This window comes from Primulina huaijiensis, chromosome 10, assembly GCF_012295235.1.
Source record: "Primulina huaijiensis isolate GDHJ02 chromosome 10, ASM1229523v2, whole genome shotgun sequence".
In the NCBI taxonomy this organism is placed as follows: Eukaryota; Viridiplantae; Streptophyta; class Magnoliopsida; order Lamiales; family Gesneriaceae; genus Primulina; species Primulina huaijiensis.
In genome coordinates, this window is record NC_133315.1 from 19,592,479 (window position 1) to 19,617,677 (window position 25,199).

Consider the following 25,199-nt stretch of genomic DNA (forward strand, 5'->3'; position numbering starts at 1 on the left):
ATTTTATGCTCAAAATCTCATATTTTATGCTCAATTGTAGCCACGTTATATATGCGATATACTATACCCGAATTATTATATTTTGTGTCAATAATATTTTTCACATTGTTTTGTGTTTTGTACACCAAAATCATGGTAATAAATTTATTTCTCAACTTTTTTTCATCAAATATCTATATGAGTTAGTGATAAGACAACAAACTGTTCTCTGCATATTTGTGCTCAAATTCTCATGTTTTATGCTCAATTTTAGTCATATCATACCATATTTTTAAGATATTATGTCCAAATTATTATATTTTATGCTAATAATAATTTCCATAAACTTTACTAATTGACAAGACATATAAGTTTAAGTCAAGAAGATTGTGGTTTCTCTCATAATTTATGCCCATACTCTCACGTTATGTACCAAATTGCAAACAAATTATACAGCAATTGTTTTAATTTGTGTCAAATTTAACCTATATCTATATATATATATATATATATATATATATATATATATATATATATATTTGATATGCTGCACACTTATCGTGCACACCTAAGTGAGCATCGATGAAGTGTCACTCAATCATTAGATGTGATGAAATATAGAAAAATTGTGTATCCAATAAGTGAACGACATCTCATCGGTGTGCACGATAGTGTTCAGCATATCAAATATATATATAACAATCGGGTGAACTTAATCTGCTCGTCCCTTTCTCTAACTAATAAAATAGTTACAATAGCGCAATAGCCATCAAAATTGTATATGGCCAAGAAAAGGGTAGAACTTACTCTTTCATCAGACACATTGATTTGCTTCATTGCTCGATTTCCTCAATTTAAGCAGCTTGTTGGTCGGCTTTTCTAATTCACAAGGAGCAGAAATACCCTAAAACCGATCCTTGTAAAGGAAGAAGGGAAATTTCTCGCCAACGGTTGTTTGTCGCTCAATTTTAGCTTGTCCCCTTCTCAATATGCCGTTGAGACCTCTGCAATCGTTTCGATGGGGTGGTTTTTTTCTGTAGAGCCGAGATTAGTGGTGAAGATGAAGATAGAGGAGGAAAGAGGACGAAGGGCATGGTTCCAAATATTAATGGACAAAAATTTGTGTGAGACGGTCTCACGGGTCGTATTTTGTGAGACAGATCTTTTATTTGGGTCATCTATGAAAAAGTATAACTTTTTATGCTAAAAGTATTACTTTTTATTGTGAATATCGATATGTTTGAGCCGTCTCACAGATAAAGATTCGTGAGACCGTCTCAAAAAAAACCTAATCAATATAATGTTTACCGTATGTAAGGGAGTTCAAACAAAAAATCCCTGACAAAGGAATGAACAACAACTTTTGTTTCTAGCGTGGATTTTTCACGAGTTTCCCCTTGTTTATGTTTTTATTTTAATATCATTTTATCTTTATCATGTGAGTTTGTCAAATTTTTATGAAAATTGACATATATATTAATGATTCAAAAACTAATATTTGACCATATTATAAAGAGAGAAATACTCCAGTTGCATCATAAAATAATCGGTAAAATGACTCACTTTAACTTTATTTGCCATGTGTCTTAAATTCAAAACAAGATCTCAATTTTATTTATAGACTCAACAAAAATTGTCTAAACTTATGGATGAATAGTTTTAAATTGCAAAACTATATTTAATTTAAATGAAGATATTTAAAAATAAATGTTATTTTGGATATTATTATTAGAACATGCCACTAACTTTTGTGTTTAAAAATCGTCGTCCTATCAACATTGAAATATAAAGAAGATGAACAATTTTTTATTTTTAATTTTGGAAAAAAAAAGTATGTATAAATATTAAAATTTAACTTTTGCTTCGAGATTTGTCAACCAGATTTCGCTTACCTTCCATCAGAAGTCAATGATTAAATCGGATTATACATCTTCCATGTGTCTAATTAATGCTGATATTATTATTTTATTTATGTTATTAAATTATTTTTCACACCACCTACGTGTTATCATAATTTATTATTATCATTATTATGTATCATGTCACATTACCTACTTGAACTTAATTAGTGTGTGTTTCTCATAAATATTGGGCAAAAACTTGTGTGAGACGGTCTCACGGGTCGTATTTTGTAAGACAGATCTTTTATTTGGGTCATCAATGAAAGAGTATTACTTTTTATGCTAAGAATATTATTTTTTATTGTGAATATCGGTAGGATTGACTCGTCTCACAGATAAAGATTCGTGAGACCGTCTCACAAAATACCTACTCTAAATATTGATCATGTGATCATCTTTAGTGCTCTAAACTAATAAACTCTCGAACTTTATTTTGAGTCGAGTTCGAGTAAAAAATTTAGAAAATTTGAGTTTTGCATCGATTTCAAATTTAAATATACTTAATTTGAGACGAATAAAAACATTATGTTTTTACTGATATTTTGCTCAACTGATTCGTTTACTCTTAATCATGTCTAATAAAGTTTAAAAAAATATGTCTTTTGTAGGTGTAAACACAAAGGACATAAAATATTCTATTTGAGTATACAAATTTCAAAAAATTAAACCAGTTTACTAACAAAAATATGAGCCCCCTATTCTTTTTTTTTTTTTTTTTTTTTTTTTTCTGTTTATAGGTTGTTTATTTGATTTTTTAAAGATACATTTTATGTTTTTATTTTTCATTCTATTAATTTTATTTAATTATTTTTATGTATTTAAAATTCAAAATTCATTCATATAAATTTCACCGTTTAAATTTTTATATATTTTATAATTTATTTTAATAATTTTAAATTAAAATTCAATACAAAAAATTAAATCATTTCCTGATATTCGTTCAAAATTTTTTTTTAAATTTTAAAAAGAGTATACATTATATTCAATTTAGGAAGCAAAGGGCAAAGTGGGAATAATATTTCTTTATAATAACAACAAACCCCTTATTATTGCTGCCTACTGTCAACTGCTATCCACTGAACACTGTTTATCTTCTCCTCCCATTCCTCTGCAGCTTACCCATTCGTCACATGAACTGAAACCCTTCAGAAATCCCAGGATCTTAGACTCTGCTAGGCGATCTGTAAGTTGTCTGAAGACCCTTCTCAAGATTCTGTGTTTTGTCTTTTTTCGTTTATCGATTTTCTTGATTCTTGATATATACTTACTTTTTTTTGTGGCTTTCACTTTCAGTTTGTTTATAATCTCTCCCTGATGATCTATAAGATCTGTGAAATCTCTCCTCGTTTTGGTCAAGATTTGTTGTTGTCTTTTTTTTTGTTTCTTGGTTTTATTTTTATGGTTTCCTTTTTTATCTTTCCGAGATCTTCAATATATGTTGATTTTGTCGGTAGTTACGGTAAATTGAAGCAAATACGTTAGGACATAGCTCACAGTCAAAGTATATCACAGATTTGTTGACGTTCATCCCAGTTCAAATAACTGGTTCTTAAAGCTCATTTTTTTTTCTTGAATAGACGGATTATGCTGTCATTTTTGTTCATGAATGTGTGAATACTTGAAAAAGTGGTGTGATGTTTATAATTTCGTTGTCATGTCAAGTAATTAAGATGACTTGATATGCGGTTCTCTTTTAAATTTGGATGAGAATGCAAGATTAAGATTTGATCTCGGGAGGAAGAAAAATGGTAAGAAATTTTGGAGTTACTAACCTCATAAATTGTTAAGTTCCTCTTTTTAAAATTCTGCAAAGGTAGGTTTTTCACATCATTAAAGTGGTCTCTATAATTTTTTTAACTCCTTTTGATTTACAAATGTTCCACTATGAGTCTCTCTGATTCTTTTGTGCCTATTACATATGCTAAGCACTCTCATTGTGCCTAACAGATATTCCCATTTTCTGTTATTTCAGGTTGCTAGGGGTGTATCAACATTTGAACATTCATGATTCAACTGCAGTTTTCTCAATTTGATTTAGGAATTGGACATTATGCAGGGTCCGAGTCTGTCTATTGATGTTTTTCACAATTTTATCTCATTGAATCTGTACTGCAGGGTTATTCTATAAGTTGCTAGTTTTCTATCAAATTTATCCTCGTTATTACGTAGTCCTTCAAATTTGTCATCCATGGGATCCAATCACTTTCCTCTCTTTACTTGTTTTTTCTTTATCCTATAACAGAAGCCAAAAGATTCAAACGCCAAATAGTTGTTTAGACGAGCCAATTGTAACCTTTGCTTTGAATTGTAGTTGTCTCCTTTATCTCAGTAAGCTTTTGTTTTATTTCAGTCAGTTTTATTACTAAACAGCAAATACTAGACATTTTCAAGCTTGTTTTCAGCTTAGCCTGCCCTTTCTCAATATCTAGATTCTAGCCATCATTTTTGCATCCAAAATTTGTCTTCTGAAGTCAGCTAAAGTGTCAAAAGGAGTTATGGTGTGCCAAGCTGCTGGCCGGACGAGATTTAGGTCGCTGAAACATGAAAATGGGATTGCTGGGAGAACAACCATCATAGTTAGAGTAATAGAATGCTTCCGACATTTGCAGAATTGTCAGGTTCGTTCATGATTAGTTCATAGTTCTGGCTAAGATATTTGATCTCGTGTGTTTGAAATTCTATTTCGATACTGCCTTATTCAACTGAGCTTGCTTCTTTGACTGTTGCAGGCTGAGTACTTCCGTCACTTGCTGAAACCTGTAACGTAGTTTTGCTTCCAAGCTTTCGTGTCCACATCAAGCTAGCCACACTTTCCTTTTTCTTGTTTTTGTTAGCCTACCCAAAATTGTTGTATTTGCAGACTAAATTCAAGTATTATCCTGGTATGTTTATCTATATTTTTATGGTAATTGCACTTAAGTTATCTCTATTCTTTTTCTTATCTTTGTAATGACTATTTCAATCATGCCACCAGGTTTGCCTTTTGATAAATCTTGTGTGCCAGGTTGCTCTTTTGACTGGATGGTTATGGTCAAAGAGTCTCATACTTGTCAGCAGTTCTCTGCTTGGAACTCCCCTGGTTTGGACCACTTGCCCCTTTTACAGCTGCACCAGTGTATCCCTCCTTCCACACATACTGCCAATGTTTCTTTGCCAGAATTTTCAGTTTCTATTTTACCTGGTTCAAATGCTGGGCATCAAGATGCAGTTGACGCTTTCTTGAAACTGCCACCTCTGAATTGTGACGTACCACATGGTACTGGTAACCTGTATTCCAAAAATTCCCAATGCGGCTTACTTAACAGGCTTGGGGTCGCAGCTAAACCGATTGACGCCACTTGCGCTCAAAAAAAGTTTCTGATTTTCGACCAATCTGGAAATAAAACTAGATTGTTTTTTAGCTCCCCCTTTTCTCACCAAAATCAGATTGTTGCCTCCAAGATTCCTGCTTGTGCTAATGGTTCGCACGAAAAATCAGCAGCTCAAGTAGTCGAGCATTTTTTGGTGAATCCCAGGGAAGAAAAATGGGATGAAAATCAGTTGACTGATGGAGAAGATGAGATGCTTGAAGATTCCGAGGAAATTGATGCTTTGCTTTACTCTGATGGTGAAGAGGAGTATGAGGATGATGATGATGATGATGGTGGTGAAAATGATGAAGTTACTAGCACGGGGCATACTCCATATATCACTCAAGATGTGCATGGGAAGGACAAATTATTTGAGAAACTTGACGAAGAAGTGGCGAGTTCTGATGACTTGCCTAAAAGGCGAAAATTGCTTGATGGTGGCTTCAAGCAACCATCATTGGTGGGTACTGAAAGTACCATGAAACTGGATAGTTCATATGGATACGAGGACGATGAGGAATCAAGTAATGCCGGTATGAGAAACTGCTCTGATGACATCTACTCCAGCAAGAGAGAAAAGAAGATTAAAGTCCGGGAGGCATTAAAGATCCTAGAGAGTATCATCCCTGGGGTGAAGAGTAAGGATCCACTTTTCATAATTGACAAAGCTATTACTCACTTGAAACTCATGAAACTCGAGGCCGAATCTCTTGGTCACTCCAACTTTAATGGCAAACTTGCCTATTTTCCTTGACACTCTATTTAGAGAGACGACTGGAAGAAGAAACTACTACGTGTGTTCGAATAAACTTAATGAAAGTAGCAAGGTGGGAATTCTCCCTACTTCAGCATTTACCATGCTTTTCACCCTATTAGTGCATTGGTATGTGGTGTGGGCCAAGAAAAGGGGAGCCTAATGGGATGAAATCTGTGCTTTTTAACTCTTGAGGTGGTGAAGAAAAATGGGGCTATGATACACACTCTTGACTTGAATTATTGTATTTGGAACTTTTTAGGGGTGAAAGCAAAGTGTGGTAGATATGAAAGCATAGTGGTGTGGTGTCTTTTTCTTGGATTGTTGAGAAATAACTCCATGGATCAAGAGCATGCGTGTTTGGTGAGTAGGGGTCCCACCCTCCATTTTCAATTGTTTCCTGCTTTTATACTTTTCCCCCCTTGAAAATATTGCATCTTTAGTCTTCAATCACTAAAGTCTAAGGTGGACCCGCCCCCCCAAAAATCATCATGAATTTGTGGAATAGAGATCCATTACCAAATCTTATTGTTGGTTTCCACTTGTGAGGTTTATGTTGTATAAGTTGCAATATTTACGAGGGACATGCATGTATTATTTGTCCTGTTTCTTGTTGTATCGTTATGTTGTGTGTTTGTTGTATAAATTTGACTATGAGGTGTTCTTTATTATATAGTCTTTGTTTGAGCTGTTTATTTACTTCTCTTCTGCTTCTTTGGCTTTTCCGTTTCCATTGATTCTTGTGGTCTTTTTTTTTTAATTGCCTCTTTCTGTGGTGTGTGCTGTCATGGGGCCTTTTCTTGAAATTTTGAGTACTTTTATTTATAGAGACTCAATGTAATCTTTCTCCACATACGAGGAGCGGAATGTTTGGTTTGGGTTATTTGCCTTGGGATAATTGGTGGGATTGAAAAGGGTATTATCATTATTAGCTTCTGACTATTAAAATTTTAGGGGAAAATTTGTATATTACTTCTCTTAATCATAGAGGAGGAGTTGCTAAACATTTTAGGGAAATTTGTATAAAATTTAATTTTAGTTCTCAAATTAAAATTTTGAGCTGGTGGTTCAACAAATGCGTATGAACGCTAAGAGGTAATAATTTATGAAGGAAAAAAAAAAAGAACTAATATTATTACTATTAATTATTAAAAATTATGATTATGAAAATGACTATCACAACTACCATGTCATCACAACCTAGCTGCCAATTTGTCTATTGTTGTAGCATCTGACTTAATCCCAAAAAAAATTCATATTTTTCATATTTTAAATATATGAATAAACAACAACAAAAATTATAATAATAAAACCAATTAATTATTCATATTTTCAATTTTTTTAATTGATATTATCTATTTATTAATTTCCATGCGTTTAATATATGAATTATGCATGTGCATGAGCTTATCCGTGTAATTGATTCCATTAGCATGAAGTCAGCATGCAAGACCTTCAAAACTCTTTTTATATTAATCTTTTAAAATATGTGACGAAAGGAACTTCACACATTAAATCTATATGTGGCCAATTTTTAAATTTAAAAAATATTACATTTATCTTAAGCTATGATAAATTATTTTACTCATAATTTAAAAATCATGCGTCGATTATTATTCATATTGTCTCTAATTGTGAAGTGGTTTCATAAATCATAAATTTTACATTATTTGAAAATGCAAGAATCGTAGGATCTTTAATAAATAAATACTTTATATATATATATATGTTTTTAATTTTTTTTCTTTATCCACCATTTTTTTGGGTAACAAAATGAAAAGAAACATGTACCTTAAATTCGTGGATAACACGGGTATATTAATTTATTTAAAATACTCAAGATTAAAATATTTAGCATCGTAATGAAACTGAAATAAGTGAATCTATGCATCCCTTCTGCAATTTGTTTTAATAATAAAGTTTCAAGCCTATACACACAATCATGGCTTGTGGGCTGTGCATCTTTTGTCTCCTTATCTGTCTCAGACACAATCTCAAGTGCCATGTCTCTTCATACTTCATTCTTCTCATTTTCCCACTACTTTCCGACCGCATGTTGTCAAAATTTAAAGCCATGTTTTTTTTATCACTCTTGGAATAAAACAATCGTTTTTACAAATTAAAATCATTCTCATGAACTGTAGAACCAAGCTATCAGAACGGTTCATTATGTTCGATAGGTCACCACGGTATTCGGACATACTGAAGAACCGTGCTTCCAACAATCGAGCACACTATACATGTCATAGCATATTATGGTGCAACTCCTATCGTTGTATCATGTAAAGAGTTGCAGAAAATATTTAGACAACTTTTGCTGACACAAACTCCTCAAAGCATGTGGAGTAAGAGTATAGCTTGTAGCCATTGTTTCAGTTCAAACATGTTGAGGTATATTTGTTCAACTTACTTTTTACCATATGTTATTTCCCCAAAGAAGAAATGTGCAATTATTGGGTGACATATAATTAATATCAATTCCTTGCTCCATAAAAGATAACGAATAAGGCCAAGGATACATAGCTGTAGTAGACATCATGCAGTGGGTTTGCTAAGCTGTTTGCTTTGCATGTGTGGTGTATTTTTTGTGGGGCATATCCGCCAAAACTACTTCCAATCATCTCCACTTTCATTACAAAATCAGGCTTTGTGATGTTCTACACAACAAAGTCTGGGATATATATATATATATAGTCAAGTTTGTCTCTGTGTGTGTGTGTGTGTGTGGCTACAAGTGTTATATGCGCATCAAATGATATTTCTTTCGAACCACACAGTTTAACGAGGTGAATCAATGAACACACATCAAACAATTGTAACAATATAATACTACTTTCTGAATCACTTATCTTAGAAACAAATGTGTCTTAGAAGAAAAAATGAAAATGAAACACAAAAATCTTACAACACAGAGCTGAACTATTAATTTATCTGCTGAGGTCTTAGTTTAAGACTGGTTTTTCAAGAAATGGAATTCCTCCACCTTCTTGGTGCCTTTCTTTGTCCTGGATTTGTTCCCTGATCAGTTCCATCATCACCATTTTCTGCAATCTTTGCAAGTTTGCTCAGTTTCTTCCATCCGCTACTCCATGGAGAGCTTGATTTTGGCTTTGTCACCTTATCGAACTGCCTTTGCAACGTTTCCATGTCGTTTTGTAGTTCTAAGTACTTGGCCTTCACAGTCTCAAGTTCGAATTTAAGTGTGTTGATGTCCTTTTTTGCTGCAGTCCATCCTTCTTGGAAGGATTGTGGCGTTGCTTCGAGTAGAGTTTTTCTGTTGGATATCAAGGGCTGATACTGGGATTCACCAGCTTCTTTCAAAGTGTTGTTGGCTATGGCGTTGCTTATTTTCACCTGCTCGGAAAAGAGGACTTGGACGACGACTCTGAGAGGGAGTCGTTCATTTTGTGCAGCATGCATACATGCGTCGATTGAGAGTTTTTGGCAATCCATTACACGGCAGAGTCTCTTCCTTTCATGTTCAGTCAATGTTGGATGCGCCTATAAACAGAAATTCGATTTGATACGATATTCGCTAACAACAAATGTCCATGCCATATGGAGCATAGTGAATCAAAACATGTGGTTTGGGGTGTTGTACTGTTTAAATTATTTAAGTTGCAATTTTGCAGGTAATTACTTTCGGTGTGTTGAAATGTACTAGATTTTACGATAAATATGAGCTGAACATAATATTCATGAACTTTGACATAAAATTGATTACCTTTAGGTAGGAATCAACAGCTCTGTACAATCCATCATCACAAGTTCTGGCAAAATCAGGTAGGGCTTCAGCCAGGACCTGGAATTTCGTCAATGACAGGTTCCTGTCCCTCGACACTTCTGTAAGATAGCTGTCGACAAGCCTTGCCACTCTCATTTTCGCATTAGGATTTGTCCCCCGTTGAGCTCCATCATACATTTTCATATCAGAAAATGACTGCGTGTGGGGGCTCGAACTCTCCACCTGTTCTTGAATCAGGAAATGCTCCAGAAGCCTCTGCACTAAGTCAACATCATATAAGGTTGCGTTCTTGTTGTAAGAAGGTATGAGGAGATCACCCAATGTGGCTTGTTCGAACTGCATCCCAACTCGTTTTTCAAGCTCAGTAACCAAAGCAGGAGCCACTTTCAACATGTTTGCCATTCTCAGCAACCGGAGAAGAAAGCTACATGAAACGCTATCTTTCTGTGGTGGGATTATACTTATGAGGCTTTCAATGATCATTCTTTGATCCTTGGCTTGAACTATTGGTGTATCCTCTATATTTCCTGCCACTATCATGTGCAGTCCCCCTTTCCAGCTGCTGTTACTTATATCTACATCGGTACTATTACTTCCCTCTTCGACTGAAGACCCAAATCCCGAACCTAATCCCAAACTAAAACCTGAAGCAGATGCTTCTTTTAAGAGCCCTGGGAGCCACTTAGTCGCATACTGCATAATGGAAGCTCCAACCAGTTCATACCTCATACCCTTTACCTTAATGGCAGTGATAACGCGAACAAAATGATCGATGCGCAAAATGGAAACATCTTCGAACCACCAGTCCGGTGGCACTTGATGGTTTCTACTCGGGCTAGAATCTTTCATTTCATTCCATTTCGGACTAGAAACTCTTGGGGGTTTTCCTGTATACTGCCACCTTATTCCTTTAGGATTTGCACAAGCTTTCCAAGCAATAGACTCGCTACATCTCCTCACAATCTGGAGATCTTCCGCCCAAGGTGACAATTTTTCGCAACTTTTCAACACTACAATAGAATCCCTCCAAGAAGATAAAACCACATAGCTCAGAAAAGCTTCTGTTTTGAATATAAGATTCCCTTCTTCTAAATCCTCCGTCATTTCAAGATACTCGGCCGCACATCTCAAACCGGAGATATTCGTTGCTGTTAGATCAACAGCTATTCCATAACAGAATTTTGCTGCCAATTCGAGGGCCTCGGGACCTCCTGGAAGCTCATCTAGGATTATCTTGTTCAACTCTTCATCCCGCGATTCATATATTATTCGATTAATCTTTCCACATCGAGAAAGAAGAGGATACTATTCAGGAAGAAAGATTGAACATCACTCAATCTTATATAAACGTGTCACGGAAACTAAAATGTGAAAATGAAAGAGTTAACATCTACCTTGTGCAAATGGAAACTAACATCTCCAAGTTGAACTAAAAGATCACTTGGAATATCAGTAGCAACATACCTATTGTCAAAAACATCACAAAAAGACCCCATTTTAAAAAAGCATCAAGTTCTAATATTTTCAGTATAAGTTAACTTCTCAACCCCACCAAAACAAAAGGGATGTTATGTAATAAAAACTCACATAAAACATAATACTTCCATATACACATCAATTACACCAAGAGACAGAGAATCTTTCACACAAATTTTACAAAAAAATTGTAAGTTTTACACAAAAATATACCACAACATTAAAGAAAATTAGCGTCACTTACCAAGATTGCCCTCTCTGCTCAAACCCATCAGTCTTGACTCCAGTCTTGCTTGATGACAGGACTCCATTGCTATAATCTCGAATCCCTCCAGCTTCACTTTCTGAATCCCACATAGTGAAGACTCGAACTAAAACTAAAGACCAACAGAAGTTAATCAAGAAAATGCCCCTATCCTACAAAAAGTGCAGAGGAAAATGAGAGCACAGCACCACTAGTAGATGATGATAAGTAGAAGGGGAAGAATCCACATGATCTGATTGGATTTATCTGAAAGTTGTCGGGTTTCGCACTGATTTTCAAGGCTGTTAGTAATGGGCTGGCTAACACTGTTTTTGTATCTTTTCACTAATGATGAAAAAAAAGGGCCATCAAATTCAGATACTCTGTATCAAACCAAGACTGCAAGCTTTTCATATTCTTTCTTGAAATGGTAATTTCTTTTATATTTTTCACCTTGACATTCTTCAAAAATAAATTTTAAAGAAAGTATATGAAGCTTCCAATCACATATAATGTTTTCCACAGATTCTTTGTCAGTATGACAAACATTCACTCTGGAAATTATATCACCATATGACTTTATTAAACGTAGCCTAATGTATTTCAAATATATATAGTTTGNTTAAATATTTATATATATAAATAACTTATAAGATTGATAATAAAACTTGAAACCTTAACTTCAGATTGCACAAGAAAAAAAAATTGAAATCAATTTAAATATTTCAATCACTATATTTTATCCTATATGATCAGCTTATAAATATTTGTATAAACAATTAAATAGAAAAATTCAAAATAACTATAAGTACATTAAAATATATTTTAAATAAGAAACACCCATGAAATTTTTTACAATGTAATTTATAACAAAAATTGTACCAATATAATTTATGACACATCGTCGTAGCGGACGTCATCCTAACGGAGAGGATGGTGCGGGTGCTTGTGCCCATCGTCCATCGATTTGAGTTTTTTTTTTATCACTCACAGTTTATATTTCGATAAAACGATAAACATTTCATCCAAAAACCAATCTTAAGATTTTTCTAATAACTTAGGTGTCGATTTTATTATGGAATAAGCCATACTCCATTTTAGTTTATGTTTTTGTGGATGCCAGTAAACGGAGGACCAATATGTCTCGATGAGATATCTGAAGTGACAAAGCTCCACATGGCGTTGGTAAAGTTGGAGTCAGAATCTAACACCAATTATATTTCCTTGAGATTTTGCTTTTAATTTTAAAAATTTATGTTGTGCTATATAATTGTTAAAAAAAAACAATAATTTGAAATGGATCTTATCCGGGTCCTCTCATTTAAGACGGGTCAACCCTACCGATATTCACAATAAAAAATAGTGCTCTTAGTATAAAAAATAATACTTTTTCATGGATGACCCAAATAACATATCCGTCTCACAAATACGACCCGTGAGACCGTCTTACCCAAGTTTTTGCTTTAATGTTAATATAAAATTTTCAAATCTTTTGAACGAGTTAGTATACACATAAAATAGAACTTTTCAATTTTATTGTATTTTTTTTCTAAATATTAGATTTTGATAATTCAATTATTTGTCATTATGTTAAAAGAAGCGGTCAGATTATATGTCAAGAATAGTCATCATCATTATGTCTGATATTTTTGCTATAATAATTCATCACAAATCATAGTTCCAATTAGTAGGACTACCACCATTAGATAACCCTTTTATGACCATAAAATATTTGACGGCCCAGATTTTAGAACCTTTGACCAATCAAATTTTGGGCATCAATGTTGTTTGAGTTCTTTTTTAGGACAAAAATACGAGTGGTCCACATTTTGGGATCCTAATTCAATGGGGGTACTGTGAAAATTACGTTGAAGAAATTAAAGCAACTATTCATACGAGAATTTTAAAATCTTGGGATTACCTTATAAATTTGATATTTTTTTATAAAAAAAAAAATAGAAAGAGCCTATAAATCTCATCATAATTACAAGAAGGTAACTCGAAGTGCTTTCTGTAATGTGTCTTTGCTTCATTGTACTTTGCCAAAAAGAGAAGGGACTGGAGTTTGTTCTTTGTGTCCAAAAAAATCAAGCCAGTCCATTTTATAACTGAAACTGAAAGTGATGGATTTGATTCTGCCACCTCTAAGGCATCAACCCCAGGTGCAAAAGATTGTAATATACAAGCCCCATTCGACATGAATAAGAATGAACTACGACCGTAAAACACAAGATCCGAGGTTATAATTCCTCTTGGATATCAAGCATTATTAAAATGACACCGCAATAACCACATGAAGTTGGGAATTTTCCACAACCCTCATTGAATTTCATCCATTAGAACACACCCCTTTTCACCAAGCAACTTCTGAAAACTTTTCGCTTCCTCTGTCAGCCCGACATCCTTAAATGCCTCGAGAAGTTTACTACACATGGAGCTATTGAATGAGGGAGTTGAAGATTTCTTCCACTGATCAATTATCTCACCCACCTCTTTCAGATGTCCAAGAATCAGATATGAAGAAAGTACACAAACATAATTTCTGCCGGTCAACTTTTGCCTTGTCATACTGAAAGATCTCCAAATTTGATCGAGTTTATCTTTGTTCCCCAAACCACCGTGAAGAATGAGTAAAAAATCATAAGATATCAGTTCTCTTTGTGTAATATCCTTTTCACTTTCAACCACAGCGTTGGCATCCAAATTTGTTAAACGACCAGATATGATGTATATGTCAGCAAGTTTCCTGTATCTAAGCCAACTTTTGTTACACCCTGGATCAAGACTCATCTCATCAAGAACCCTTCTCACCTCATCAATGTTGAGAGATGCAGCACAAGAACTTACCAAAAGATTGTAGGTGAAAAGATCATACGCAATTTTCTGGCGTTTCATTTCCTCAATAATCTGAGGTACCTTTTCAAAATGTCCCACTGACATATACAAAGTCATTAGTTCATTGTAAGTGATGGCACTCAAGGAAAGATTTGCCTCCTCTGTCATTCTTTTGAAGAATTCCTCTGCCTTTTCAATCAGCTTCAATCCTGCATAAGAGTGGAGGAGAGCAGTGTAGGTTTCGCAAGTTTTTGCCGACGGAGGCAGCCTCTCAAAGTACCGTTCAGCAGCTTCGATGCCAAAGACTTTGGTCATCAGATCAACACGGAATGCATAGTCTGAGTCGGATAGCTGAAACTCCTCGTGACTGACCATCCACTCAGATACCTGCAAGATTATATAACACTTAACAACATCAGATGAGTTCATATTTTCAAGCTTCAGCAGAAGGCATCACATCTTGAACTTCAAGAGCAGGTACTCGATAAAATCTCAGAAGTTTATTTCCGGTTAAATGATTATGTTGGAACAAAAACATGCACCCGACAGCAATTGAAAAGAAGCTACCGATTTTACAATTCTGTTCCACTACCTCAAAAGATAACGAGATTACATCAGATAAACCAATTAAATTATCAAAAAAATCTGCCATGAAAGATGATTCTCCTCGTCCAGTTAAAGTACTAGACACACACAATAAAAATTTGAAATTTGTTTTAGGGTGACAGCCACACATCGCACTAGCGCAATTCCCATCCTCCAGTTTCTTACAAATATATTATAAACTCAGAGCAAGACACCATTCCGAACCATGTTCTGTCAATCATTCTATCAAACATATTACCCACACAAACCAAGTCAAAAAGAGATTTTCTTGAGCCGAATCAATATTAACAAACAAAAGCACATTTCACCTCAGCATACCCCGTGCAATTAATATCACGCAAAAATTCCCTTTTTTTTTATATAAGAACAATTACAGACCTCGAGGGCATGCTTGTAGCGGTGTGATCTGTTGAGATCTCTGGAGATATTTCTGAGTTCAGAAACTGTAATCTCGCCACCTTCGTTGACCCATTTCTGTAGAACGTAGGTGGCACTTCTCTTTGGGAGCCGAACCCTGAAAATTCTACTCCTCAAATCATCCTTTTTTTCTTCTTCCCCGCAACCATCTGCGTTTTTTTCTCCGTGGATTATGATAGCTTCGGTGCTTGAAGAAAAGGGTCTGAACGACATTCTCCTGCATCCACGTGCATTTCTACAGAGAAATTTAAGCCAATTCAGTAGAAATAAATCAAGATGGTGGTAAATCAAATGAAGGTTTTACCGTGAAAGAGTGGAGAATAAGATTGCAGCTGCCATAGTTAACTGCACACGATTCAAACGATATTCGGCATCAAGCAAGCAAGCAAAGGTTTAAGCTTTTACTGAAAATCGATAAAGAAAAAATGGATACAAATTTAAAAATGTACGAGGAAAAAAAAAGGGAAAATGTCAGAAGTGGGATTTGAACCCACGCCCTCGTTAGAGGACCAGAACTTGAGTCTGGCGCCTTAGACCACTCGGCCATCCTGACTTGTATGTTAGGAGCTCAAATTTTGTTATTTTATATAAAATAAAATAGTGAACCAAATAGGATACCATCCAAGTTTTCTTAAATCCTTGAATTTTAAATAAATATGATTATTAATAGAATATCACATAAAAATATATACATTTAAAAAGTAGGTCTCGATACGGTTTAAGAGATCTTTATTAATAAGACGGATCAATCATGTCCATATTCACGATAAAAAATTAATACTTTTAACATAAAAAATAATATTTTTCATAGATGATCGAAATAAAATATATTTCTCCCAAAATTGAATTGAGACAAGTTTTTTCAATGAGATAGTTTTGGGAATAAGAATTGATAAGACCACGAGGAGTCTCTTTCTTTGTAAATAATAGTATAATGTAGATAAATATGCACCATGATTATTTGAATCAGAATATTTCTACAATTTGATTATGCATGAGCGATCGATCGAACAAAGATGATGGATGTCTGTGAAGTGCCATATTATGAGAAATGGAGCAACTGGTGAAATGCAGGTAGGGATCCTTTTGTTTCTTGCAAATTATACTAACATCAAGTTGCATGCACAAAGACAATCCCAACCACTAAATCCAATTCGAGATCAAACAGTATTTTAGACTGTGGAAGTGGTGGATTAGAAGAGAAGTGGTTCACGTTTAGGCCATGTCTATATGCTATGAGCATTCGTCAGTCAGTTTATCGAAACTCGAGTTTGATGTTACTGGAGTGGAGCCTCTTTGTCTTCGAATGTCACACAGTTTTGCTGTTAGGCAATTCGAATTTGAAACGATCAAAGTTAATATACATATGACTACTATATGCCTAAACCCTTAGGTTTACAAGTATCAAAACTTGGATGTGTTCCATCAATTCCGACTTTACAGTTTCAATCTCACAAAAATCACAAAAAACTAGCATTAGAATTCCAAACGGTTAAAGATGTTGTATGATAAAGAACGTTTGAACTTGCGAATTTAGTCGAGTAGTAGATAAAGTTATTTGAGGATCACCATTTGCACAAAATCCAGGAAAACCAACCAGCCTCATGTTTCTTCCGCAACTTCAACCCACCACGATGTTTGTGTGAGGAAATTCGTCGAGACAGCTTAGCTTCTCGAGGATTAGTTTCTCTTGCTTCGCATCTGTAGCACTTCAAGTCAAGAATAAACTACCTCATACATAATGGCACTATTCAAATATTCAACATTCAGTATTTGACAATCCTGGAGCTTTATATCTTGTGCTGTCCTTATAAGAATCCATCTGGAAGAATAAAAGGATACATTCTTGATCAGGGTTTTCTGTGAAATTGGAGTGCAATGCATTCCCAGCATTATCCACAATAGCTGATGTAGTCATGGATGATTCCACGCATAAGATGGCAGTGATTGCATCCACCCGAGTAACCTCATTTCTAAACATCAATCTCGCATGCGCTTCAACAAATTAACAAGTTAGAGAGATGGAACCACAGATTGGGAATAGATCTATTAGATTGAGTATGGTACCCTGAGCAAGTCGTATCAAACTTTCCAACATGCGAATAGTTGTCCTCGCTGTGATATTATTTCAGGTAAACAACCTCAACAAAATAGAAACAAAAATGTCTTGAAGTGTCCAGTTTAGCACATGCAAAACCTGCATTCTGAGTGGCTGATCTTCTTTGAAGTTGATAGTAGCTAGATATAACCTTTTCAGCCTCCTTAGTAAGGACTGGTCTAAAGTAACCCTTCACAAATTGTATGTACCTGGATATCAATTATGCTCCATTGTCATGTTATAAGTCTACCGCCTGTGAATAAATTTAACAGTGCTGCATCAAAGGAAATTGTTCATTTGAACCCCCTAAAACATCATAAAGATACAAGAAAGGCATTCATATTTTTATACCCAAGATGTTTTGTTTTTCATAACTGAGATGCAATCATACGAGTTCAGCAATTGGATACGACCAATCATCAAAAAGCACTAAATGTAAAGAAGTATGGTGAAAAAACAACATTGTTGATCCAATAGTATGAGCATAAGTGATACGGTAAATCAACATGTTAGCAGATGCATCTAAGATGTAAATGACATTTTCGATACTATATTCTAATGGAAGCACCAACACGGTCTATATCAGTGTGATCCTTAAAATGCTGATTAGTTTCGAGAAATATTACCTCCTAAGCATGTTGAGAGGCCAAATCTCTGACAAGTTTTGGTCACAGTCACCTTTACTAGGTTCAGTATGCTGAGACAATGGAAGAACATGCAAAATTTGGATAGGTCAAATTAATACTATGTCAAACCATAGGTAAATTATCGACCACTGCATGAAAATGTTACCTCAGAAAGAATATGAGATGAAACAACTTCATCCCACTGTGGATTCTTCGTGTCTATGAGGACTAAAACTATATCGAATCTGCTAAGCAATGGTCCAGAAAGGGTGGTGTTGACAGACAGAGCTAGCATGTGTTAAAGATTGAAATCTTGTGACTGGGAGGACCAAAGTACTGGAACAAATCATTCTGTTTATATGACTTCTATATTATCATATCAAGGGTTTACAGGAAGGATACATTGATCTGGATCATATTGTCCCTTTGGATTTGTTGCACCGAAAACAATTGTCTTCGTGCTGAGAGTTGTGACAAGACCAGCCTGGTAATTTAAATTATCTGGCTTAGATATGTGTAGATTATAAAGCTAGTGAAAGTCTAAAATATTTTTCCCTCCCTTAAACAGGCTAAATTTGAGAAACACTGAGGGACATAATGTTCCCTTGCTGCAATAATACTTACTTGAAAAAGAATTGTTTTAAAAAATATATCAAGATAAATAAAATAATAATTTTTTTATGTCACAAAAACATATTATCCAAGACCCATTTGCAGCAGCCTGGAGCTTAAAAAATACCTTGGCTACACTTATTGTTTGTTGCTCCATAGCTTCATGAATGGTTGCCCTATCATGTTCCCTCATACTAGCAAATAAGCGTTAGTGGGAACATCGAGTATGATTCCCTTGTGAAAAATAATACATTCAACAGAATGTGGCAAATACTGCATAGATATCTAATCAAACCAAATACAAAGAGAGGAAGTTTGTTACATTGTCAACAGTGGAAATCAGTTTAAATGGAGAAAATAACAGTAAAATTGAAATTTCAGAAATGGCATTAGAAACTTTAAATCTAATTACTTGATATTGTTGTTTTTCGCTTTTGTACTAACTACCAACATCAACAAATCTTTCCCAAGTTATGTGAAATCACTAGCATTTGGATCAATAAGAAGATAAATTTAATATGAGAGGTTGTACCTATCAAATTCATCTATGCAACAAAGACCTCCATCTGCCAATACAAGGGCTCCTGCTTCTAGCATCCATTCCCCTGAAAATAAGTTTCCAAATGTGCTTCAACAAAATTGTGTAAAGAACAAAAATTACTAATTTATTGATCTTCTCAAATTTTCCTAGTCTGCTTCCATACTGGTAAAAATTCCAAATAAAGCTCCAAGAGAAATTTAACAGAAGACATGCCCCTAGTACCTCCATCCTTGACTGCAGTGACAGTCAGTCCGGCACTGGTGCTTCCTAACCCAGTCGTGATAACAGATCGTTTGCTCAATTTAGCCGCAAACTTCAAGAACTGAGACTTTCCGGTGCCTAGTTGATCAAACGTATTAGACACCCGGAAGTTTCCCCAAAGAAACAAAAAACTTCTCTGAGGACTATCCAAGCACAACTTCAAATTCAGGACTAACTGAGGGGTAACACAAGTTATAAAGGACATCATAACTTTGTCTCACACTAGAATGATGACCAAAAAGCTTGGACGGCATGTTGGGTTTGCCCAAATGCATGTCATTTACTATAGAGTTCTAAATTTTACCAGGATCGCCAACCAAAAGCAAATGAGACTCCCCTCTGACTTTTGTTCCAGAAGCATCCGCATGTTGAACACCCCCAATAAGTGTAAGTGCAACTATATAAGAGAGAAACATCATCACTGACACTTTTTAAAAATGAGTTATACTTAGTAGAGAAAGATGAATAAAGGTCATCTTAAATTGCCAAGGTCATGTAAGTAAATATCTTTTCATTTTCAGATTTAACTCTCCTCCAACAATAACCCATCAACAAGACAAACCTGCAAGCTTCACAGTGAAGAGTCCAAAAACCTGGGGACAGATGCCACGTAGGACAGCATTCCTACCTGAACCATTTAGAAATGGATAAAGAGAATGTAGTCAAAATGAGACCTAGACAAAGCAATAAAAATTTCGTGAAGTGTTTGAAGTGGTTCTATTTTTACTTGATCTTCATTGAGTATTACCTTTTAATGGAGTATCTCTGAAGTCTAACCAGAACTGCCTGAATCTTGCAATAACATCATCCGGGATATCAATATCTGACTTCAGCTCATTCATTCTCCTAGCAATGGACGTAAAAAAATTTGAAAAGATTTCAGGCCAAGGCAGATCCAACTGATAAGGCAATGCGATAAATAACGACTTACGGAAGGGCATAATTCTATAAAAGATTGCATGTGTATCCTTCACCGTTTACAATTTCCAAAAGCTAATAGCTAAATATGGGGAATCTAAATGGAAGGGCCAACAGGAAGATGATAACAGTTCTATCGACATATTTATGATAAATGGGAAAACCAGAGGCATTGTTACATTGCATAAGAAATGGAAATCAGGAAACCTCAAAAATCATCCACTTAACACTTCATATTCTTACAATTTGGCAGTAACTAATAACTTGGCTGCCAAAACTGCTCAGACCTACGACTCTTGAGTTTTGTATTCAAGTTAGGACAGCTGCATCAAACTATTCCAAGAGGTCAAAGTTGGGAGCATCATTTGTACCTTAAGTTCAGTAAAAGAATGGCCTGAATCAAGAAGATAATACATGATCGTTAATATTTGCTTTGAATTCGTGATGCATTGTAATATAGTATGGGGGAATTGAGTTCATCTAAACACGAACCATCAGACAGGATAGGCTAGTCAGTCATTCCTCTAAATATGGAAGCCACGTTAAACATCACGTAAAATTTGAACCAAATGATAATAGTAAAAAAGATGAACCAAACAAGTTACCTCACATAATTAGCAATTAATACAGGATCAAGGTCACATCGCACATCTTTAACGTCTGATGACCATTTTGCTGTCAAAACCCCAGTGACAATCACATTATCTGAGATGGAAAACAATATGTTATTATTCCACAATGAAATGTAGACCTCAAGTCAAATCAAAGTTTTAAAAGGACAAGCAAGAAAACATACATGCACTCAAATGGAATAAATAGCAAAAAACGATGTGGGATGTACTGCAATGTGAGAATTGTTGATTTGATAGAATCAAGATAATTGATTTTATGGAATAAATTAGGATAATATTTTATTTGATTTAAATTAAGCTTGGTAAGAAAATATATTCTCCCAGACTTATTGGGGTTTTATTTAGATATGATTTTGTGGTGTTTGCTCTTTAAGTGTACTCTGCAATAGCCTTGGATATGAAAAAATAAACAAAATAAAGTTTTCTTTTATTCTTCTTTTCATGCTCTTATTTCTGCAAATATGATCCCATTTTCTTATGACATGACAATTTCCCATCTAAAATATGACCCCTTTTATAGTCCACCTCAATAGAGTCGATCATCATTAAGATTTTCAATCTCCGCAAGGTGATTTATCCGGCTATCATGCTTCTCTTCATTCTCCTTTTCTCTGTTTATATGCTGCAATGTTTTTCTTACCTTCACTTTCAGGTACACGATCTAATTATTATTGCCACCATAAATCAAGTATACACAAAGCCAATACCTCCAGAATACAAAAGCTACTAATCGCCTTAAACATAACATTCATATTACCACTCACAGCATCCGTATCGGCTTATAACTTGCTGCATTTTTACATCCTTAAGGCCAAAGCTATCTTTTTTCTCCCATTTAAGATCTCGGCCTCAAACCTTTCCAAACAGTTAAGGTTCTCCAATTTGTGCATGTGAACCTTTACTTTTCTTCCATGTGCTGCTACCTCAGACAAATACATATTTGTATAATGCACACATGTCCCACACTGTCAGAATTTTGAAACATATTTCCCCATAATATCTCGGCCATGTACCGTCTACAGCGTCCACATGTTATCCCACTTCTGATTAATCTGGTGAAGATCCATGGGAGCTTATAATATTTGTCTCACTCCTACCTCAAATGGATAATACATAAACACGGGTTGTGCATGTATTTCTCAGTAAATACCAAGTTTCCTTTATTTAGATGGAGAGTACATGCAACTGGGTTGTGCATGTATTTCTCAATAAATAACAAATTGAAGCATAGTATGGTTAAATGCTACAATATATCCTAGGAGAAACAAAACTTAAGGAAGGATTTTTTGTCGCTACCCATACCTCCAGCTTTAACTGTGTCAACAAGATCATTTTTCAGGATAATGGGTATTGTACGTGGGATGGCTCCAACGCCTAAAACCTGTGTGCTTTCTTGAATTTTAATTTCTTGATAATCATGACATGTCTTGTTATCTTCTACCGTCTGAAACCGTGAGCTTTCACAATTCTACATGGAACAAGATCATGATATTAGGATATATTTAGATATCCAAACCAACATTGCTGGCGAGTCATATTCAATAAGAAGCAAGCAAGTTGATCTAGGACGTTATCTTTTCAAAGTAAGCTAAATCCTGACTCTAGTTAGATAAATCTCTCTCCCAAGCTTTAAGAGCTCAAATATTTCATCTTGCTAGCTCAGTCCAAGGAAGGTTAGCTTGTAGAGTCATCACATAAAATTTCTCAACTTCTGATACACAAATCATATCATTACAAAGCAAAATAACAGTAATTTTAAATAATCTCATAATGTTGCTCCAAGACTCCTGGTAACTATTTAACTCTTGAAAGTATGATGAGAACAGCTAAGCTCATGCTCGAACACCAACAGAGAACATTGATGAACACAGTCCAGCTTGGCATTTACAAATATTCAAATTTGTAATGACCCTTCTACTAGAGGTTGATTCAGGGAAATAAATCAAAAGAAACAGCGATAAGCCTGTAACATATAATACTATGTTCGATCAAGAAGGAAAACTGCAAAACACGAAGACTTGACTCGTTTCAAGCAATAGTAACCTCGAAAAAGCTTGCAGTTCTCCAACTGCAGATAAACTACTGGATCTATGCAGCTTTCTGAGCTAATGCATGTGTGAGGTGCAATTTGATGGGGCGTATGACGGACCTGGGAGGGGCAAAATGTCGGCCTGGGTATGGAATTTCTGGTTTCCACCTCTGGATAAACTTTGAATCTACAAGAGACCCCTTTAAATTTAGTAACTATCCACTTGAGAATAATGCTTTCAAGAAATATTTTCCATCGATAGAAATGAAGCCATTTGTAATTAATCTCTCATGGGTTCGGGCCAACCAGATGTACAGATTGATGGCAGAAACGTTTCAAGTGAGTCAGCAATTAATTTGATATATTATAGTCTAAATAAATCAGGCATTGCGAAAGTATCGAAATCAGACCTTTGTTTACAAACTCGACACTCGAAAATCTTCTCTCCTTCAATCATCTTGACTGCTCCAGACCTAATTACAGTGCCTTCAAGAGTAAGAAGAATCCCCTGGTGCTTAACTCTCACACGTCCAATACCAGGAAAAGTTTCTAGACAAACCAAGAAAGAAAAATAAACGCGTGAAAGATTAACATCTGGTGGAGATATTTTCATACAAATTTATAATATGATAAAACAAAATAAAAAACTAACCAGGGCATTCTAGAGGAGAACCAGAGACATTGATACGAACATGTACAAAATCCTTAACACTCGCATTTTCCACTTTCTGAAAATCTTCGAATATTACTCTCTACAGGTTTAAAATAACAAATGAAGTAAAAATACAACACAAGTGGCACCCCATTATGTAACTATAATTTGTGTCCGTTACAACATCACAAGCCTAAAAAGTTTGAAAGCCCGAGCATAAGTTTGAAAGCCCGAGCATATAGAAGAAGTAAGCCAACAACAATTCTACCTTCGAATATGAATTTATGAGTGTTAGAACACCACTAGCTTCAAAAGCTCGAGTAAATAGGAAATAATAACTAGACAATATGAAAATGCTTGTCGATATCTCAAACTCTATGACCTTTTGAAAATATGAATTCGAGTCTGCGCTATTTGTCAGATTAGACAATGAAGAACCAACCAACAATAAATATCAAATATCAACTGACTGCAATTTCAGGGAACGACTGATATAGAGATATTAGATCAGTTGCTGCAAATATAACTAGGGGATCTTCGTCAATATCTCAAACTCTCAGCTCCGCAAATCAGTACATAGATTTTCCGACATAAGACTGCGAATATACCTGAGCCCAGATAGCAGATTCATCGAAAAGGGCCAAGTATTTAGCGGGCTGCGAGAAAACGAGATGTGCTAGGGGTGGATTTTCATCCATCAACTCAGCATAACTGTCCAAAAGATAAATTAACTGATGGGTTCACAGATATCAACACTCATTAACCTGGTTGTGAAAGAAAAACAGATTTTTTTCGCGCGGTAAAATTTTTACACTTAGTTGGCGATTTGTCCGTAGTTGGGAAGTTAATTTCTTGACCTCAAGTAACTTTATTCGTCCTTTATATAGGTAACTACTGTAAATACGGGACATAGAACATAAATTCATTCTGAATGGAGATTTTCACACCCTCTGTTCCTTCGTGTTCTTAGTTGTAATAAAAAAATGATATTCGAGGGGTAAAATGAGTTGAGCTTAACTTACTCAACGTAGAGAGGGTAGTGAAGGCGATGATCAAATGAGAGAATGATGGATTTCAGCTGGTCCAAGTGATGCTCGATCAAGAATCCCGCCATTTCTTTGCTGCGCTCACTTTCGTCTTCCATTTGTTCGCAGGTGGCAAAGGAAAGCGATGGAGTGAGTTCGGGGCGAAATGGTATTTATTTATGAGAGTATTTATATGATTTTAAATTCATATATTATTTTTTTAAGATTTTTTATGTTGATGACATTTTTTATTATTTATTTGGATGTTATTTTTCACCACAATTATATATTTTTTAGAAATTAAAAATCTAACTAGAATAATGCATTTTTCTTTATGCACTTTTGTGGAATATAAATAGCATGTAAAAAAATGTTTTGGATAATTATAATAAATTTTTAATAAATAATAATGGTTTAGTTTTACAATAATGACCCTAATATGTAATGGTTGAGATTGAGTACTGATCAAATTGTGAGTTCTGAATATTATAACTTTCA

The 25,199-nt window shown here is 34.9% G+C and overlaps 4 protein-coding genes and 1 non-coding gene across 8 annotated transcripts; 1 reads left to right on the forward strand and 4 right to left on the reverse strand.

Annotated features, from left to right (window-relative positions):
* The first annotated feature begins 2,905 nt into the window (after positions 1 to 2,905).
* On the forward strand, positions 2,906 to 6,679 carry LOC140985663 (transcription factor SAC51-like). Of its 2 annotated transcripts, none has more exons than XM_073453536.1 (4): positions 2,906 to 3,063; positions 3,853 to 4,498; positions 4,610 to 4,762; positions 4,855 to 6,679. In XM_073453536.1, exon 4 carries the CDS (start codon positions 4,902 to 4,904, stop codon positions 5,982 to 5,984), a length of 1,083 nt encoding a protein of 360 aa, XP_073309637.1. In that variant the 5' UTR covers positions 2,906 to 3,063; positions 3,853 to 4,498; positions 4,610 to 4,762; positions 4,855 to 4,901; the 3' UTR covers positions 5,985 to 6,679. The 2 variants fall into 2 exon arrangements, with proteins under 2 accessions (XP_073309637.1, XP_073309638.1); XM_073453537.1 differs by having other exon boundaries at positions 4,885 to 6,679.
* Positions 6,680 to 8,729: 2,050 nt separating this feature from the next.
* LOC140986285 (root phototropism protein 3-like) lies at positions 8,730 to 11,864 on the reverse strand. 2 transcript variants are annotated; one of them, XM_073454424.1, is made up of 4 exons: positions 11,450 to 11,864; positions 11,124 to 11,193; positions 9,709 to 11,034; positions 8,730 to 9,485 (listed from the first exon to the last, which is right to left on the reverse strand). In XM_073454424.1, the coding sequence occupies exons 1-4, from the start codon at positions 11,560 to 11,562 to the stop codon at positions 8,946 to 8,948; spliced, it is 2,049 nt and encodes a 682-aa protein (XP_073310525.1). In that variant the 5' UTR covers positions 11,563 to 11,864; the 3' UTR covers positions 8,730 to 8,945. The 2 variants fall into 2 exon arrangements, with proteins under 2 accessions (XP_073310525.1, XP_073310526.1); XM_073454425.1 differs by lacking the exon at positions 11,124 to 11,193 and having other exon boundaries at positions 11,450 to 11,862.
* A 1,534-nt stretch (positions 11,865 to 13,398) lies between these two features.
* Positions 13,399 to 15,771, reverse strand: LOC140985524 (pentatricopeptide repeat-containing protein At5g09450, mitochondrial-like). The gene is made up of 3 exons (XM_073453358.1): positions 15,612 to 15,771; positions 15,269 to 15,542; positions 13,399 to 14,671 (listed from the first exon to the last, which is right to left on the reverse strand). The coding sequence occupies exons 1-3, from the start codon at positions 15,644 to 15,646 to the stop codon at positions 13,769 to 13,771; spliced, it is 1,212 nt and encodes a 403-aa protein (XP_073309459.1). The 5' UTR covers positions 15,647 to 15,771; the 3' UTR covers positions 13,399 to 13,768.
* Positions 15,772 to 15,776: 5 nt separating this feature from the next.
* On the reverse strand, positions 15,777 to 15,860 carry TRNAL-CAA (transfer RNA leucine (anticodon CAA)). Its single transcript has one exon. It is a non-coding gene; the product is annotated as a tRNA-Leu (tRNA).
* Positions 15,861 to 16,666: 806 nt separating this feature from the next.
* On the reverse strand, positions 16,667 to 24,870 carry LOC140986865 (probable DNA helicase MCM9). Of its 2 annotated transcripts, none has more exons than XM_073455243.1 (20): positions 24,699 to 24,870; positions 24,285 to 24,387; positions 23,677 to 23,776; positions 23,435 to 23,573; positions 23,145 to 23,211; positions 22,298 to 22,463; positions 20,969 to 21,068; positions 20,194 to 20,291; positions 20,008 to 20,073; positions 19,750 to 19,842; positions 19,407 to 19,523; positions 19,176 to 19,248; positions 18,771 to 18,837; positions 18,434 to 18,515; positions 18,198 to 18,319; positions 18,032 to 18,102; positions 17,496 to 17,614; positions 17,375 to 17,422; positions 17,150 to 17,302; positions 16,667 to 17,008 (listed from the first exon to the last, which is right to left on the reverse strand). In XM_073455243.1, exons 1-20 carry the CDS (start codon positions 24,818 to 24,820, stop codon positions 16,929 to 16,931), a joined length of 1,986 nt encoding a protein of 661 aa, XP_073311344.1. In that variant the 5' UTR covers positions 24,821 to 24,870; the 3' UTR covers positions 16,667 to 16,928. The 2 variants fall into 2 exon arrangements, with proteins under 2 accessions (XP_073311344.1, XP_073311345.1); XM_073455244.1 differs by having other exon boundaries at positions 16,670 to 17,008; positions 17,505 to 17,614.
* Between the last annotated feature and the right edge of the window lie 329 nt (positions 24,871 to 25,199).